At 36.2% G+C, this 18,739-nt stretch overlaps 2 protein-coding genes and 1 long non-coding RNA gene across 7 annotated transcripts; all 3 read right to left on the reverse strand.

The window, feature by feature from the left end:
* Positions 1-207: 207 nt before the first annotated feature.
* Positions 208-4,414, reverse strand: si:ch211-232m10.6 (uncharacterized protein LOC572203 homolog). Its single transcript, XM_059510385.1, is given in 5 exon segments — positions 208-579; positions 582-658; positions 1,152-1,192; positions 1,433-1,836; positions 4,130-4,414. Coding segments are annotated over 5 exon segments (1,005 nt in total). The 5' UTR covers positions 4,326-4,414; the 3' UTR covers positions 208-292.
* Positions 4,415-10,815: 6,401 nt separating this feature from the next.
* Positions 10,816-11,348, reverse strand: LOC132104083 (uncharacterized). Its single transcript, XR_009423508.1, has 2 exons — positions 11,293-11,348; positions 10,816-11,250 (listed from the first exon to the last, which is right to left on the reverse strand). It is a non-coding gene; the product is annotated as an uncharacterized LOC132104083 (long non-coding RNA).
* A 26-nt stretch (positions 11,349-11,374) lies between these two features.
* On the reverse strand, positions 11,375-17,044 carry epn1b (epsin 1b). 5 transcript variants are annotated; one of them, XM_059509296.1, is made up of 9 exons: positions 16,942-17,044; positions 16,617-16,772; positions 15,628-15,756; positions 15,411-15,531; positions 14,404-14,570; positions 13,699-14,293; positions 12,919-13,029; positions 12,215-12,355; positions 11,375-11,930 (listed from the first exon to the last, which is right to left on the reverse strand). In XM_059509296.1, the coding sequence occupies exons 1-9, from the start codon at positions 17,008-17,010 to the stop codon at positions 11,551-11,553; spliced, it is 1,869 nt and encodes a 622-aa protein (XP_059365279.1). In that variant the 5' UTR covers positions 17,011-17,044; the 3' UTR covers positions 11,375-11,550. The 5 variants fall into 5 exon arrangements, 4 of the variants coding, with proteins under 4 accessions (XP_059365279.1, XP_059365280.1, XP_059365281.1 ...); XM_059509299.1 differs by lacking the exon at positions 11,375-11,930 and adding an exon at positions 12,472-12,502 and having other exon boundaries at positions 12,337-12,355; XM_059509297.1 differs by lacking the exon at positions 12,919-13,029.
* Positions 17,045-18,739: the final 1,695 nt, after the last annotated feature.

An 18,739-nucleotide genomic window follows, 5' to 3' on the forward strand; every position in this document is an offset into this window, starting at 1 on the left:
TGATTTTGATGTTCTTTCTAACCGTTTCTCATTCTCTCTATCTCTCACTTGATCTTGGTCTTTTACTTTGGAGATTATTCACATAATCTTCTGTCCAACCTTTGAAAGCATCTGTCTAAGGCTGCTAGAATTCCAGAATGTTTTTTTTTTATCAGTCCATCACTCTATCTATTTGTATATTCAGACTATTTGATATATTGTGCCTAACTAAAATATGGATCAAAATGAGAAAATGATATGCATGTAAACATGGTCACTAATGTGGCTGATGCTGCTGACGACGAAGGATTAACTACAGGCACATTTCATCATTCCCTTCCCTCTCTAATGCATCTTCCACTTCATTTATTTCTCTCTCACAGTCCTGGCATCCCTCTCTCCCACACCCCCCTACCAGTACCAGTCCATGAGGACTTTTTGCCCCCACCATACCCCCACCAGGCACTTCCTCCCTGCAGCTCCATGTGGTGTCGATTAACGCGCCCTTCTGGCATTGCTGAACCAGTCGGCTGATGGAGTAGAGGCTCCCACCGCCGGTTGTGATGACCTCATCATAGGGCGGCGAATGGCGGGCTTCATCTCAATCAGGGTTTTGGTGTAAGAGTTCAGGGTGAATACAGCGGCTGCCATGCAACAGCTGAAGGAGATCCACGCCATGCTGTGGAAGGAGCACACATGTTACAAAATTTGACTTCTCTTTCAATAGCCTGACACTACCATTCGAAAATCTGGGGTTGGTAAGGTTTGATAATGTTTTTCGAAAAAGGTATTTTGTTCTCACCTAAGCTGCATTAATTTGATCAAAAATACAGTAAAAAAACAGTAATATTTTGAAATATTACTACAATTTTGAATAACTGATTTCAGTTTGATTGCATTTTAAAATGTAATCTATTTCTATGATGGGAAAGCTGAATTTTCAGCTACATTATGAAAGTTATGAAAGGTTCTTTATTTAAAAATGTATCCTATATTTTGTTTTGTTTATTTGCAGGTTGTAATTATAGAATGAATTCCAATGAATTTCAATGTTGTCCTAGACTTTTGGACCCTATTATTTTGCAGTTATGTAAATAAAAGCACAAAATTGGAGCTGGGTAGAAGAAGAAAGGTGGAATAAAAAGACGGATTAGAGAAAGATGGAGACTCACGCAAATGACCAGCCGTAGTCCCACGTCTGAGGTCTATCTATCTATCTATCTATCTATAAAACAGGGATGTGCATTATGTAACTTAAGAAACTTGCAGTCATGTCCTTGGAGTTGTGTAAGACTGTAGCAGATGTTGAGCACTGGGGTGACCCCATGGCAGTTGGATAAGAGTTAAGAAAGGCCACAACAGGAAACATATGTTCAAAGAGTCTGAATCAGGACATTAGTATCAAGAACAGCTTTGATAGATGGCCATATGACAGTAGTTGTTTTATGTGTTAATTGTTTGTTTTACTCATTTTCTTCGGATCCGAATTGAATTTGAAAATTATATAAAGAACATTGGAAGTCTCCAGCCAAACAGCAGCAAAATAACTGCCAATAAAAGTGAGTTTGGATGATTTGTAGCTTAATATATCACTTAACATCATCATTAAAAGCTTACAGATTTCAGAAAGAAATATACTGAAGCAATTGCCCTCACCGTCACCGTCATTGTGTTTCTCACAGGACAACCAGAAGCCAGTGTGAAAGTAGCGCAGCATGTATTTGTCTTCACCCGTCTCCCAGATGTAGTGAACTGCATTTGCCAGATTTTTGGCTCTCATACGGGCCAGTTCCTCCTTCTGCTTTGGGGACACTGTCACATTGGAGTCCGGCTTCTTGGGGTCTGCTGTTGGGACCTCTGTGGAAAGAATTGAGTGGAGAACTGGATGAAAGAACAATGACAAATAAAAAGAGACTGACTGAATGTGTTAACCTAATCTGAATCAAAACCTTTCATTTTGAATCCTTCATAACTAAGATTTAGGGATAATCTCCCTCAGTGCAAGAGGGGTTAAAATGATTTTAGAGATTTTGACCTTGCAGTAGGTTATTTTCATGAGATTATGGCGGCTTTTACTGTGGTTATGAGTAGTTTTATGAAAAAACACATCTTTATCTGTAAACAGACTGCACTATTTGCACTTCTTACCAAATGTTGGTCAAGCATGTTATGCAATGAATCGGCTTGGGAGCTTATTCACAGCCAATTTCATTTAAAGAAATACCAGAACAGAATGACGTTAGGTTTTGTTACAGGTTCTCATAAGTGCAATGTAGTACTAAAATACTTGTTCAAAAGGCACATTATGGATATTTATTTGTTGTAATTTTAGTTTGTTTAGTAGCTATTGTTGGCTAAGCACGTGCATTTAAATTTTTACATTCATTTCTGTAAAGAAAAGATCATTGAATCCCCAATTTGTATTTCCCTTAAACATGTAATGCAACAGTTACATTTAAAGTTAGATGGAAATTGTTTTACATTGTACATTCTTAAAAATAAATGTTCTTTATTGGTATCTGCTTGCATGAACACTTACCATTGTATAAAAGGTTCAATATATTGGAAAATGATTCTTTAGATAATTGACATATTACAGTTTTTCTCGATTGGTTTGGCTCATTTCTTGAAACCGAGATGACATTCTCAAAACCATAAGGTCATTTGGCCAAACAGTCTTACAGTTCTGCTCAACATTATAGCTCACTAGCAAAATCAAATATCTTTCCCCAAACTCTTCTTCCATGCTTCAAAAGCAGATTCCTTTCCCATATAAAAGGTCAGTACAGTCAAAATAGCACAGATCCTTCTCAATTGCCTTGGCACATGTGCATTCATTTAGTGCTTTTGTCAAAATAACCTGGATGTTTTAGCACAACACCATGGATCCCCTGCAAAAGCTCATATCTCTCCCAAAACAGTTTATCCATGTGTCAAAACTAAATATCCTTCTCATATAAATAGTCAATGCCCCCAAAATGCATTATACCTTTGGCATTGTTTAAGCACTGCAAGTCAAAATGCTTAGACGTTTTGTCACTGAGGCACAGGTCTAGCAACAGAATACCACTATGAATAAAACTAAAAGATTTTACAGTAAAATTAGCCTCCAATAAACCACTCATACTCAAGGAAACTGTAAACATTTTTATTCGTACAAAGAAATGTTAACATTAGAGAACATACTGTGAAAAGAAAACATATACAGGATTCTGTAAATGTGAACAGTTATAAACACAAACAAAAAAAACTCTAGCCTACCATACTGTAAATAAAGTTTCAGAACTATAGTACAGTAATATTTTCAGTGGTCGCCATTGTCACCCTCTCTTTCCTGGCCACCATCCTCATCCTCCTGGCCATCGACGCGCTGCTCTCTGTTAGGCCATAAATTCTCATCCACATCGCAACGGATATTTTCTCTTGCGATGCAGCGAGGGAAGAAACGGCGTGAATGTCTCAACCATCCCCTACATTGATCCCCTGTGATGTCCTCACATGCAGCATCCATTGCATGCAGCAGGGCCCTCTGGTCTTGAGCCTGATACTCATACACCCTCCACCTCCAAGCTGATTGATTGTCAAGTACTGTCATAAATTTATCAAATGTTCCAAGAAATTCTTTCATGGTATTATATCTTTGACTAATTTTGACAGTTAAACAGACAATTGTGCATATGATGACTTACACAATGAAACCATGCTGATATGTTTTGGAGAGAGTAACCATTTCACTGAAAAATCAACTAATCAGTTTAGATCAGCAAGATCTATTTATTTGGAAAATGTGCTAAATGTGGGCTCATTGTGCTAACTGTAGCTACTTGTACATAATCATTTGAAAAAAAGCACAGAGTCACTTGAGACATGTACTAAAGCATTTGCAATTTGATAAAACCAATGAAAAATGACATTCTGTTGTGAACAATTGCAAGGTGGTTTGGAGATTTGTCCATGTTATTTTGAGAATGTCATCTCGGTTTCAAGAAATGAGCCAAACCAATCGAGAAAAACTGTAATAACACTAAGAAAAATATTTCATTTAAGAACTTCTCACCGAAAGGTTCTTTGGGGATCCAAAAATGACGGATCTATGGTTTTGCTGTGAACCCTTCCTTATGTAAACTTTAATTGTAATAACACTCCTTACCAGTTGTATAAGGCTGGCTGTTGTTCTTTCCGCAGTTCTTCATTTTGACAGGCGACAGACAGAGAGGTTTGACCACTTTGTGTGTGCCTTCACACCAGTATGAGGTACAGAAGGCCAAAACAGAGAGCGTTAGGGCCAGAGAGGTCAGCGAGAGAGACAACAGCGACCGATTCCTGCGGGACAAATGCTCCAACATGCCGGAATGATACAGACAGACCCTGATACTGCAATTAACAAAGAAAAGACAAGATTCAGGTACAAAGAAAGAAGCTTTGTGTGCATATCCGCTTACAGATGAAAGAAAATTTAGAATTTGAGTAAAGATGGGGCAAGGGAAAGGGAACAGCGATTGATATGTGGGCAGTTGTGTAGGGGAAAGTAAGATTACCAAGCCTAGAAGAGATGATTGAAGCAACAGGCCAATGTCAAAATGTTAAAAGTCAGATAAGAGGAGTTTAAAGGGTCATGAAACCCCCCTATTTCAGCGCAAGTCTAGCTCACACTGTTTTTGAAAAATGCAACTGAAATGGGCGTGGATGGCTGTGAGAAGGGGAGGGGAGTGTGGGTGTGGTATTGCACGGCAGGGATAACTGTTATTGCATATCATTACAAATGTGTCGTAAAACGTAAGCAAAAAAAGTTTTTTTTTTAAAAAGCTGGCAATACACTGACACTATTTCTGTCATTTCAAAAGTAACTGAACGACCTGTCATCAAATTCTATTGAATAAAACATATTAAATGTACATATTAATTATAATGTCATTATAAACAACTATATACTTTATATACACACTATAAATTAATATATTTGCAAATAATAGATTTCCGGTTAAAAAAAAATTCCGTGCCTAGATCGACGCGCCACCTGAACAACAATAGAAAAGATGGACAGCGACATAGAAATATACAGTGACGGCAGCGCGCAGGGTTCTGTGGAGGTGGAGGACTTCTCTCCTCCTGCATCACCAGGGCAAAATAGCGAGATAATCGATGGCGGTGCAGGTCCTCTGCCCTATTTATTTGAACCATTAGCCCCTCCCGTGACTGTGGAGGAAAACATGGGCGAACCGGAGGCCGCGCGGATGGGAGAAGTGTCAGAATGGTAGCGACTTATCAGATAACAAAACCCATTCTGCAGGCAAAAGTCCGACCTGAAATTAGCCTAACGTTTTTATTCATAAACGTATAATTTTGCAACAGGTGTACCTGTGGTCACTGTACCAGACTGTCTCCAAGAGAAAACTTGTGCTGTAGGGAAGTTGCACAGGTAAACGCATCTTGACACTCCGTCACTGTATTGCATTTTAGTATCATTACATTTTTTTTAAATATATATATAAATATATATATATATATATATATATATATATATATATATATATATATAAATAAATATATATATATATATATAAATATATATATATATATATATATATATATATATATATATATATATATATATATATATATATATATATATATGCATTCATATAATATACAGATACACCAATATATTTATGGAGAAATATACATATATCGTATACATTTTTTTAATTTTAGATTCTACTTTTATTTCCTAACATGTAGGTGATGCACAGATGTGATCAGGTTGGTGGGGCAGCATGCATAACTGCTCATCCAGGTTTTGAACCTGTCGCCTTAAACACATTTGTTTTGCAAGCTGTTTATGGCACATATCGCCAGCTATTCGGTGACATGGATAACACAGTACTCAATAGGTTAGTAATAATCTTACCTGGTGTTAACTAAACATATCATTTAAAAAATTACCATACATTTACAATGTATCTCAGTTGTTACAGACACCTCGCCTACAGGAATTTTGTCCGGTGGTGCTGGGGGTACCTTGGCCGACACATTAGGGTGGTGATTCCCTCATGTGCTGTTACCCGCATCAGAGAGCAGTTCCCTGACATTACTGGAACATATACAGGTTATCAACCTCCTCCACTTGATTAAATAAAAATAAATAAAAAAAACAATTCCATTTTGCCATGTAATTTTTTTATTTACTTACAGGTCTTTACTTACTTACATTTTTTATTTATTTACAGGTCTATCATTGAAAAGATCCACGTGGTATCATGATTAATTCAGTGAAATGTCTTCTCATTGGATATGAAGGCTCAGCCTCATTAATAATTATGAGAGAACGATGAGTCATCACTGTACGATCCGTACAGAAAAACGTCACATCCTGTGACGTGGACTTGATGAAGATTTCAAACCCGGAAGACGAAAATAGCCGATACAAACTCAAATTTAACCATTTATATCCTATTATTAAATTTTACAGATTATAACATTGTCTTCTATGGTGTTAAACACACCTACCTCTGTTAAAATCTCAGAAAAATTGGTTTAGGGTTTCATGACCCTTTAAATGAGCAGAAACAAATGGAAATTGAAGTTGCAAATGCAGAATTAAAGGTCTGTGTAAGTGAGATGATGAGCAGACGATTTTAAAGGAATTAGACAGATGTGAGCATGTGAAAATACACTTGCCGATACCTTAGGTTTCCATATAAAAATGTAGTTGGTGAAATGCAGAAATGGTTTAGAAGGTGTTAAACATGTTTCCTTGGTCTACAACCAACAAATGTGGCCAATACGTCCTCAAAGTCAACAGAGATGAGTCTGACGCTCACAAATGTTCATGCTGAATATTCAGAAGTGTCTCTCAGCTGTATGTTCTTTAGCTCAGCACAGAGATGACATAGGTCTTAAGACATGCAGTCTATCAAGAAAAACTTTGTTCTTTTTCATTTTTATTTTGCCCATCTCTCACCTGGTCTCTTTCTTTGAGAGATACAAATTTTCTGAGTCTTAATCACCAACATCCATTTCTTTGTAATCCTTCATGATCTCTGTTAATCTTTGGGAGAAAGGTACATCTGTCTGTCCTGGTCTGTCCCGAGTCCCCCAGACACCTAAGCAACAAACCATATCATCAAGACAGATTAAGTATTAAGAAGTAGGTTACAATTTAGATCTTTGTGTCTGACCTATACATGCAATAATAATTTAAATATTATAATTTAAATATCAATTTATTATTAACATGATTACAACATTATATATGTCAACATAACATATTAACATAACATATTATTAACATATACATATATATTTTTGATTAAATAATTACACATGGTGAATTCAATATATACAGTGGGTACGGAAAGTATTCACAGCCCCTTAAATGTTTTACTCATTGTTATATTGCAGCCATTTGCTAAAATCATTTAAGTTGCATTTTTCTTCATTAATGTACACACACCCCATATTGACACAAAAACACATTTTTGCAGATTTATTAAAAAAGAAAAACTGAAATATCACGTGGTCCTAAGTATGCTGTGACACTCTTATATTTATATTTATATTTTATATTTATCTCTTATTATTTATTCTTTTGATCATCCTTGAGCTGGATCTACACCTTCATTTGAGTCCAGCTGTGTTTGATTATACTGATTGGACTTGATTAGGAAAGCCACACACCTGTCTATATAAGACCTTACAGCTCACAGTGCACGTCAGAGCAAATGAGAATCATGAGGTCAAAGGAACTGCCAAAAGAGCTCAGAGACAGAATTGTGACAAGGCACCGATCTGGCAAAAGTTACAAAAAAATTTCTGCTGCAGTTAAGGTTTCTAAGAGCACAGTGGCCTCCATAATCCTTAAATGGAAGACGTTTGGGAAGACCAGAACCCTTCCTAGAGCTGGCCGTCCGGCCAAACTGAGCTATCGGGGAGAAGAGCCTTGGTGAGAGAGGTAAAGAAGAACCCAAAGATCACTGCGGCTGAGCACCAGAGATGCAGTCGGGAGGTGGGAGAAAGTTGTAGAAAGTCAACTATCACTGCAGGCCTCCACCAGTCGGGGCTTTATGGTAAGGGGGCCCGACGGAAGCCTCTCCTCAGTGCAAGACACATGAAAGCCCGCATGGAGTTTGCTAAAAAACACCTCAAGGATTCTCTGGTCTGATGAGACCAAGATAGAACTTTTTGGCCTTAATACTAAGAGGTATGTGTGGAGAAAACCAGGCACTGCTCATCACCTGTCCAGTACAGTCCCAACAGTGAAGCATGGTGGTGGCAGCATCATACTGTGGGGGTGTTTTTTAGCTGCAGGGACAGGACAACTGGTTGCAATCAAGGGAAAGATGAATGCGGCCAAGTACAGGGATATCCTGGAAGAAAACCTTCTCCAGTGTGCTCAGGACCTCAGAGTGGGCTGGAGGTTCACCTTCCAACAAAACAATGACCTTAAGCACACAGCTAAAATAACGAAGAAGTGGCTTCACAACAACTCTGTGACTGTTCTTGAATGGCCCAGCCAGAGCCCTGACTTAAACCCAATTATGCATCTCTGGAGAGACCTGAAAATGGCTGTCCACCAACGTTTACCATCCAACCTGACAGAACTGGAGAGGATCTGCAAGGAGGAATGGCCGGACAATGCACCATGTCACAAAGCTCAAATCATCTCAGACTGCTTTCTTGAACATGATAACAAGTTCACTTTACTCAAATGGCCTCCAGATCCCAGATCCCAATAGAGCAGCTTTGGGATGTGGTGGAACAGGAGATTTGCATCATGGATGTACAGCCGACAAATCTGCAGCAACCGCGCAATGCTATCATGTCAATATGGACCAAAATCTCTAAAGAATGTTTCCAAGAATGTTTGTTGAATCTTTCGCACAAAGTATTAAGGCAGTTCTGAAGGCAAAAGGGGGTCCAACCCAGTACTAGCAAGGTGTACCTTAAAGTTGCCAGTGAGTGTGCGTGTGTGTGTGTGTGTATCTATCTATCTATCTATCTATCTATCTATCTATCTATCTATCTATCTATCTATCTATCTATCTATCTATCTATCTATCTATCTATCTATCTATCTATCTATATATATATATATATATATATATGAGAAGAACAAAAATCTGAAATAAATATGATCACATGAGGACAAAATATAATTAACTCAATGTATTTGCAGAGATGTAAGTGGTGTATATATGGCACTACTATTTACATTTATTTTTGTTAAAAAGTAAAGGCAAAATGCACACAGATAAAAACTGACAAAACTGTATTACATTTTTTATAAAAAAGTATTTTTTAGACAGAAAAAAGAAATGCAACCCACCTTCAGCCGTAGAAACACTTCACCTCTGTTTCACTTTTACAACCTCACTCTCACTCTCTTACTGTGTATTTTCTTTTATTCATTCTCAAAGTCGAGTGAATGTTCAACCCGTTCCCACCCAGATTTCACTTAATCCACCCAAGTCCATCTGTTCCTTCGATTCTGCCTCATTCCATTCTTCCACTGAAATCTCTCTCTCCCTTCGCCTACAACCAGGTTACAGTCATCTCCATGTTAGGCTGTTGAATAAAATGGCTCTCTTTAGATGTTTACAGTGTCAAGTTCTCCTAAGCACATGTATTTTGTCCTTTCTATAATTTTAAGAGCTTTATAGAGTACATTGTATTGTCCTGGTCTGCATCCAATACTAAGCAATTTAAATAAAACCTAGTAATGTTTTTTTTTTTTCAGAGTTAATAAATGACATCACACTAATGCAGTGTGCCTGTGGGAATTTGGTCTGAATAATTTAGCAATTGCTAAAAAAATAAAAAAATCATCCCATCATTATTGTGATTTTTTTTTCTGAAATCTTGAGGCTGCAAGCCTTTGCATTTTTATGAACACTGTGGTGAGTCTGGACACATTTTCCAGCACTTTCTGCTAATGTAATGATTCCCCTGGTGTTTAAAACTGGTATTGCAATAGCATAACTCGGGCTCTTCCTCAAGGTTTTCAGAAATATTTTCTGTGGATAATCGAGATGGTCATGTAGGCTCTTGAACAAACACTGTTAAGTTTTTCCTATTTTTTAAGCCACTTTGGATAAAAATGTATAACAATTAAATGTAAATATTTTATTGAACCTGGAACCTGTCATAAGATAAATAATAAAGTCAGTAGATTGAAGGATGCACTTTTCAATGACTTTATTCTTAAATTGTGCACTTTCACAGGTAACACCACAGGTTTACCATATCTGGTTAAATAAATAAATATATCCGTAATAAAAAATAAAACTGTAACTGAACCTATAGTTGTAGTCAATGGAAAAGTATGCTTTCTACATACACTTTTGAATTTCATCTAATTATGAGGCATTTGCTTATCTTCCAATACCTTCTTCACTGACAGATTAACAGTATAATTCTGACAGAATGGCAGAATATATATCAGGATCAAAACAACAGTCTGAAATAAATAAATAAATAAATACTAACTAATAAAAATAAATGTCTGATGAATATACATCTTCATAAACCATTTTATACAGAAAAATATATTTTCTTTATATCAGTATTCAAAAGTTTTATCCTTCTCTTCATAAATCCTCTCATATTGTTAATTTACTGAAATAAACAATTCCCAACAAACATTGTGCATGATGACTGGAATGTCACTATACATATGCATAATTCTGTGTTATACAGAATGATGCTTATGCAAACTTTTGACAGTGATGAAAAAACAAACAAACAAAAAGCAACTTAATGGTTTTATGTCTAGGTCTTTTCTTGGTTCCTTCGTTGGTTATTTTGGGAATTTTTCGGTAGGTTTGGGAACAAACTCTGATTTATTTTTTAATACACAACTATTCATCAGATCTGTTTGGGGTCAGTAAGATTTTTTTTATGACATTTTTGAAAGCAGTCTCTTATGCTCTACAAGACTGCATTAATTGATAAATATTTCTTATGAGAAATTAAGGAAATAAGAAATATTAACATTTCTTATTATAATCAATGTTGAATACAGGTGTGTTTCATAACACATTTTCCCCCTGGATTCTTTGATGAATTATTATTATATTATTATCGTTATTTTAAATTTAATAGAATGCTTAATATTATTACTTATAATATAATTAATACTTAATACATTCATATTTATTTAAAACGAAATCTTTTATATCAATGTAAAAGTCTTTACTGTCACTTGATCAATTATATGCATTAAAAAATGAATGACCCCAATCTTTTGAATGGCGTTGTATATCAAAAATCAGACTATTACAGTAGATATGACAGATTCCTTAAACTTTATGACACTCTTATGGATTCTAAAACATCAGAGAAAACATAAAAAATTCCTGCTTCAATCTCTCAGTCCATTATGTTGGAAAGACCGGAGTATGCATGCCTTTTTTCCCCAAAACAGAAAGTATATTGTTTTATATACTTACGGTATACTGTTGCTCATTAATATATAAATATTTGCACACACTTATACACACATCATCAACTAGGATTGATGAAGGGGGTGGGGAAAAGAGAAGGCTAGGGATGAATGGATGCTTGATGGAGAACTCAAAAAATGTTATTTCCTTTCCCAGCAGCCCCAGTGCCCCAAACCAGTTGCTGATGAGCTGGTGCTTGTGGGGCAACTGCTCCTGTGAGGGACACAGGACACAATTTACCAATAAGAGTACCTGCAGTGCTGGGATGTGCCACTCTAGGGCTAGCCATGGAAAAGCATATGTTGGACATAGTCAAAGCTGAATGGCTGGTATTCTGGGTAGGAGATGCCATATGGGCGACAGGCACCCCGAAGGCTGTGTTTAGGGACAGGCCATTTGAACAGTGAGTCGTGGAGTTAAAAGCTAAATAATTTGGGTGTGCAGTAGAACCGCCTGCCTTGGATATGCTGCCGCCCAAAGTCCTGCTCATGCCTGCCTCTGACAAAAAACCTGGAAAGTTGAGAGTTGATAGTGCAAACAAAAAGAGATGATGGGTAATGGGGAGGGAGGGAGAAAGGAAATGGATAGCATATAGAAGCAGAGATAAAGAAGGTTGAAATGGGATCTACATCAACTACGTACAGGTTCTGTTCCACATCACTATATGAACTCTGGGCTTGAAAAATACTGCATCACAAATACTCAAAAAATATACAGCTACTATACAATGTCTCTCGTTCACTTTCTTGCTCTTATTATCAATGTCTCTCTCTTTCTCTCTCAGCCCTCCTTACCCGGGGCTTTTTGGGTGGGGATGGAGTTGAGAGGGGGCTGTTTAGGTTTGGGCTTGACTGACATAAGAGAGTCCAAGTCCACCAATGATGCACCTTCTCCGAGGAAGGACGCTGGCTTTTTAGGCTCATCAGCAGTGTCACCTATTGATAGAGAAAAATAAAAATAAAAATACAGTAAGACAAAAATCTTAATGACCTTGTGCTATTGAAACAAGAGAAAGCAGTTTAAATGAGCCTTGCTTTATATTATATATTACCTTGTTAGGTTTGGAGTCATTAAGATGTTTTCTAATAACAGAACACTTTTATTCAGCATGCAATACATTCATTAAAAGTGACAGTAAAGATATTTATAATACAAAAAGATTACAAAGTTACAAAAGATTCTTATATTAAATTAACTGCTGTAAAGAACAAAGTGCTAAGAACAAAATTTGAATGCTCTAGATATTCAGTGATGTAAAATCTGAAATTGGATAGAACTCAAAGAGGAATTTTAAACAGAAACAGAAATCTTGTTTACAAGTGTCTCAAACAAGCTCTTCTATAGATTCAACTACTTGAACATTGCAGACTTTGTAAAATCTCAGCAAATAGATTAGATGAGAGCTTGAGATTTTGAGATTTTACTTCAAAACTGACCATGAAAAATAAGCTTTGAGACTGCAGGAACCAACAGAAAAAGAAACCTGTTCCAAAAGTACCATTCTCAGAAGAACAACCCCAAGGATCTGGTCTGCCTCCATCACCGAAAAGGTCATCAGTTGGAGCTGATGGGGCACCCCAGGGGTCAGACGCAGCAGGGGGTGAAGATGCTGGGAGTAAGTAATACGATTAGAATTTAATTATATTTTTTTTACATACAACAACGCCTTCTCAAAATATTGTTTAATTCCTGTTGTAATCTACATTTGCACTACCATTCACAAGTTTGTGGACTGTAAGATTTTATAATGTTTTTAAAAGAAGTGCCTTATGCTCGCCAAGGCTGCATTTTATATATATATATATATATATATATATATATATATATATATATATATATAATTTGCCAGTGATGGCAAAGCTGAATTTTCAGTAGCTCAAGTAGATCACATGATCCTTCAGAAATCATTCTAATATGCTGATTTGGTTCTCAATAATTACATTGAAATGTTAAAAACAGTTGTGCTGCTTAATATTTTTTTGTGGAAACCATGATAGTTTTTTTCCCAGGATTCTTTGATAAATAAAAAGATCAAAATAACAAGAATTAATTTGAAATAAATATTTTGTAAAAATCTTGTCAAATTTAACGTGTTCTTGCTGAATAAAAGTATAAATTTATAAAAAGAAAAAAACCTTACTGACCCCAAACTTTAGCACGATTGCTTAAGTTCACTACATTTTGAATTAATTCTCATTCAGACAATAAAAAACTAATTATTAGTGGACACTGAGGTGTGTTGTACCTCTCTGGTTCTTCAGTCCAGTCACTCTCTTACCTGCTGTGCCCCAAGGGTCATTATCTACTTTTAAACCATCACCAAATGGATCAGATGTAACTGATGATGCTTCTAATGGCGCCCCCCAGGAGTCAGAGGTTGCAGGTGCTGAATTCTGTATTCTAACCGCAGGTGTTCCCCAAGGATCTGACACTGCTGCATCAGAGTTTTTCACCATTTCAGGTGAGGCCCCCCAGGGATCGTTTGTTGACGGGGCTTTATCCTCTGAAAATCCAGCAGATTCGCCCCATGGGTCATTCGCAGCAGGTGGAGAACTTTTCTCTACATTCGTAGATCCTCCCCAGGGATCACTGGAAGCAGGTGAAGAATCTTTCTTGGCACTAGCAGATGCTCCCCATGCATCACTGGATGCAGGTGCAGATCCGTTCGTCCCATCAACAGATTCAGCCCAAGGATCATTGGTAGCTAGTCTGGATTCCTTTGAATCATCAGACGGTGGCCCCCAAGGGTCGTTGGTAGCAGGGGCGGATTCGTTGGATGCATCAGATGGGGCTCCCCAGGGGTCCGAGTCGGATGGAGGTGCTGCTGTCACTGCTTTTTCCCAAAGATCTGGCTCTGTGTCACCCTCCTTAGCCTGAATCCACAAATTTCCATTATATCAGCTTGGACAGTCTGATAATAGTTAAGAGTCAGATAATGTATTCATACTCAACAATCCTCTAATAAAGTTTCCATTTCGCTCACCCATCTCTCTGCCTCTTTCCTCTCGGCCTCCAGACGTTTCTGCTCCTCCTTCTTCTTGGCCATAGCGGCGGTCAGGTCAGCCACCGATGGAATGTTGTCCAGTGATGGCAGCCCTGTATACGCCGGGATCTCTGCTTTTTCTTTATCTGGTCCTGTAGCGGAGGATGCTGAGATAAAATATGAGAAAAAAATTTTTTTAAATAAAAAAAAACACTACCATTCAAAGGTTTGTGGTGTGAAATTAAAAATGTTGAATATATATATATTTTTTAAACAATAAAGAGAAGACATTTTTGATGCTACAAAATTATTTCAAACAAATTTCTTTTTAACTTTCCATTCATTTCCAGAATCCTAAGAAAAAAAAAAAAAAATTATTAAAAATTATTTGCGAGCATCTTACTTGGCTACGTCACAACACTTTTTTTTTCAATAACATTTTTAAATATATTCAAATAGAAAATACCTATTTTAAATTGTACGATTATTTCATAATATCAGTTTTAATCAAATAATAAGAGCATAAAAGACTTTAAAACCTTTTTTGTTTAATTATATAGTGTATATATTTAGAATTTCGATGTTACAAATGTGAACGCGTCTAAGGTTCAAAAAGAAATTCAACAGAAGTGGGTGGTAAATATAGTTGATTTAACTTTTCAAATTTAACAATTTGTGTGTGTAACTTTCTAGGCGCTTCTTATATCCTTTTTGGAGATTTCCACTTCAACAGTGGACAGTTTCCAACTTTCTACCCACTTACATTATATGGAACAGTCATGACAAGCTCGAGTAAATCATGAAAGAGTTTTTATTTTAGGGTGCACTGTCTCTTTAATTAACATGCAAAATATATACAATAAATTGTATTACATTTAAAGTTTAATCTGATGCAAACTTTCTAAAGCTTCTAAATGCAAGACATCAGATGTGCAACAAGAATTCAGTTGTAAACAAATGCTCCATGGCTGTTTTCTTTATTGCTCTTGGTTCGTGGTTAGTCTTACCACTGGGAGCCTTTGTCAGCTTGTCTTTTGTCTTCATAGCAAAATCTCTCTCCTCTTTCCGCTTTTCTTCATCCTCAATCAGCACCAACACTATCTTAGCCTTTTCTCTCACATTCACCCCCTACAAAGTGTAAATCCATTAGTGACAAGCTTTCAGACCTTTCTCTTCTATTATTAATGTAATGGGTGTAAAAAAAAATCCAATATTTTGCAGTACCTGGTCCTTTCCATCCTTGTCTGTGAAGCGATATTCTGTCAGGACTTTGAAAATGTGAATGTTCTCCAGACACTGCTGAGGGATGCGCTCAGACCCCGTTTTCAACAGATATTCAAGAAGGGTTAAAGACTGTAGAAGAAGAGAAGAGAAAACATGATCTGTCAGGTGTTTTAACATTCCTTCATACATACAAGTTAAGTTTTTTTTTTTTTAGTTTTTAAGGGAAATCTCTTATGCTGAACAACGCTGATCAAAACAGAACAGTGTGAAATATTACTACACTTTAAAATAACTGTTTTCTATTTTAATATATTTCAAAATGTAAGTTATTCCTGTGATAGCAAAGCTGATTTTTTTGCAGTCATTCTTCAGTGTCACATTATCCTTCAGAAATCATTGTAATATGATGATTTGCTGCTCAAGAAACCATGATACAGTTTAGAAAAACAGAATTTATTTGAAATATACATATTTATTACATTTTTAACTCTTTACTGCGATTTTGATCAATTTAATATACATGTTACAGGCCTGGTAATACTATTTTACCACTTATATTGTTTAAATGGTGTTTTATTATTATTGTTGTTACAAATACTACTACTACTAATAATAAAAATAATACATATTAGGGTGTTTTTGGACAGAGTAATTCTATGGGATGTTTCACTAGCAAACATGACTAAATATAAAGTGTAACTCGATCTCTCTTACTACAAAAGCCATAAGTACACAAATAGGAAGAAACATCATGTGAAGCTGAATGGAAAATCCTGCGTGCACATAATCAAACACTGCAATGAAAGCAACACTGGTCCTGCTTACAGGAAAAAGCCGGCCACTGATCAGGTAACATGATCAGCTGCACGACAGAGTCGCATAAATGATCACTTGCTATAAATATATAATACGTCTGAGCAGGCAAGCAAGTAAAGAATCTGGTTCCTTAAACCTGACGACTGTTCTCTTCAGTTCTCTCCTTCACTCACCTTGTACATGTGCCTCCAATTCTTGTCATCATTGAGACGCTTCCAGAGCATGCTCAAAATCTCGTTACAGGCCACCACATTGTAGGTTAGATCTGAGATGTCAGACATCTGGGAGCTCGATGGCCCCCAGGGGTCATTAGAAGTCGCTTCTCGAACCTACACAACACATCCACCACGGAGGCAGTATATGACTAATTAAATCTGATAAATATAAGTGACAAAAGTGATGCATTTGTCTCACCTTGAAACTTAAACAGGGTCGACTTAAGAGAGATGATAAAAGACTGAGTATAAACTCTGTGATATAAAGGCAAGTCAAACTCACCTTGACCTCTGCCTCAGAGAAGTTCTGAACAAGGTTTTTCAGTTGCCGTCGCAGCATTGAGTGAGTCATGATGGCTGTTTTGTCCTAGACCTTTTCAAGAAAGCCATTTTTTGAAAAACATCCACATTATATTCTATGACAAATATGTTCCCTTCTTTTATATCACATATCAGAATCATTGTTTGATAACTTTGATAATTAGGAAACAGAGTTTTTATAATAATTTTATAAAAAAAAAATTTTTATAATTTTTTTTTATTTTAATTTTAGTTTTAAGCAATTTTGCAGTATGGTTTTGCCATTTGTATCTTTAATATAATATTGTATTTTAGTTTTAGTTATTTTAGTCTATCAAGTTAAATGAAAATGAGTTGGCAACTAGATAAAATAAAATAAGCTTACACAAGTTTTGCTCCACTTACCTGATAAATAAAAAAGAAGTGGGCTGTTGACTAAATTGCTCAAATTGCTGACAGTCACTTCAGTCCATGAGCTTTTCCCTATGTGGACTTTATAGCCTATGAATCATAAACACGGGGACAAACTCTGTAACAAACTGCTGTTTTAAAGAAAGAGTTATTCTTTATTCGATTTAATCTAGATAGCAAGCCTGTACATACAAATGTAGTATATTTTTGGTTAAAAATACTTGGCAATAAAGCTCTTTCTGATTCTATATATATTATGTATACGCTACTCTCTGGTATTTACAACAGCATTTTATATTTGCATTAGCTATAGAATACTTTCGTAACAGAAACATCAACAGGCAACATCTTTTCAAACAGCATCATCCTGCCATTGAAATAATGCATGATTTTATGCTATTTTCTGAAGAAAATACAGCCTGAACTATTAATATTTGCCAATTGCTTTGTGATCCGAATGCTTCTTGATCTATTTAGCAGTAGGACAGATAGACATCTTACCATTGCTGCAGAAACCAAACACCTATCAGGTATGTGTGCTTGAAAGCATCATATGATGAAAATCACTATAACAGACACGAAAATCCAGCACTAGTGCGGTGTCATATACAATAAACTGCGATAATGTCGCATCATACAAGTCTGATCGTGCCCTGCCTGTAATCTGACACACCTGCAAAAGCAGATTTTGATTTGATGAACGAAGAGCCATCGCTTTAAACAGGAGGATAATAATGCATTATTATACATTGCGTCTTAGGTTTACAAAGAGCATCGCATCTTACAATACCTCGAGGATAGATTTTCTGACTGATGGATATAATATATATATATATATATATATATATATATATATATATATATATATATATATATATATTTTTTTTTTTTTTTTTTTTTTTAATAAACCAACCTTTTTGGGAGAGAAGATGAAAGTCTTTTCCAGAGTCTAGCGGAAATTTCCGCTTCCGTTTACGGCTACCTGTCAAAAAATAAACGCAGCCAAAGCCTCTTACTGAATATTCATGAGATGGGAGTGACGGTTTGCAATGGAATTATAAACACTTCTCCGCTGGTTAGTGAATATTTATGAGAGGGCGTGGCTTTGTGGTTTACGTTGGTTGTCATCATAGACAGTTGTCATATATAGATCAGTTGTTGAAACCGAAACGAACAATTGTAAACAAACGTGCCGGATTTTTTTTATTTTATTTTTTATTTTATTGTTTGCATTAAAGCCCTTAACAAATAAATAATATACAATAAACAAACAATATATAAATTGTGAATTTAAAGGGATCGTCAAATCCTCTACTTGTGGACACGAACAGGCGATGACAAATCAAAGGCAAGAAGATAAGCTCGCAACA

The sequence above is a fragment of the Carassius carassius genome, chromosome 25 (assembly GCF_963082965.1).
Source record: "Carassius carassius chromosome 25, fCarCar2.1, whole genome shotgun sequence".
Taxonomy (NCBI): Eukaryota; Metazoa; Chordata; class Actinopteri; order Cypriniformes; family Cyprinidae; genus Carassius; species Carassius carassius.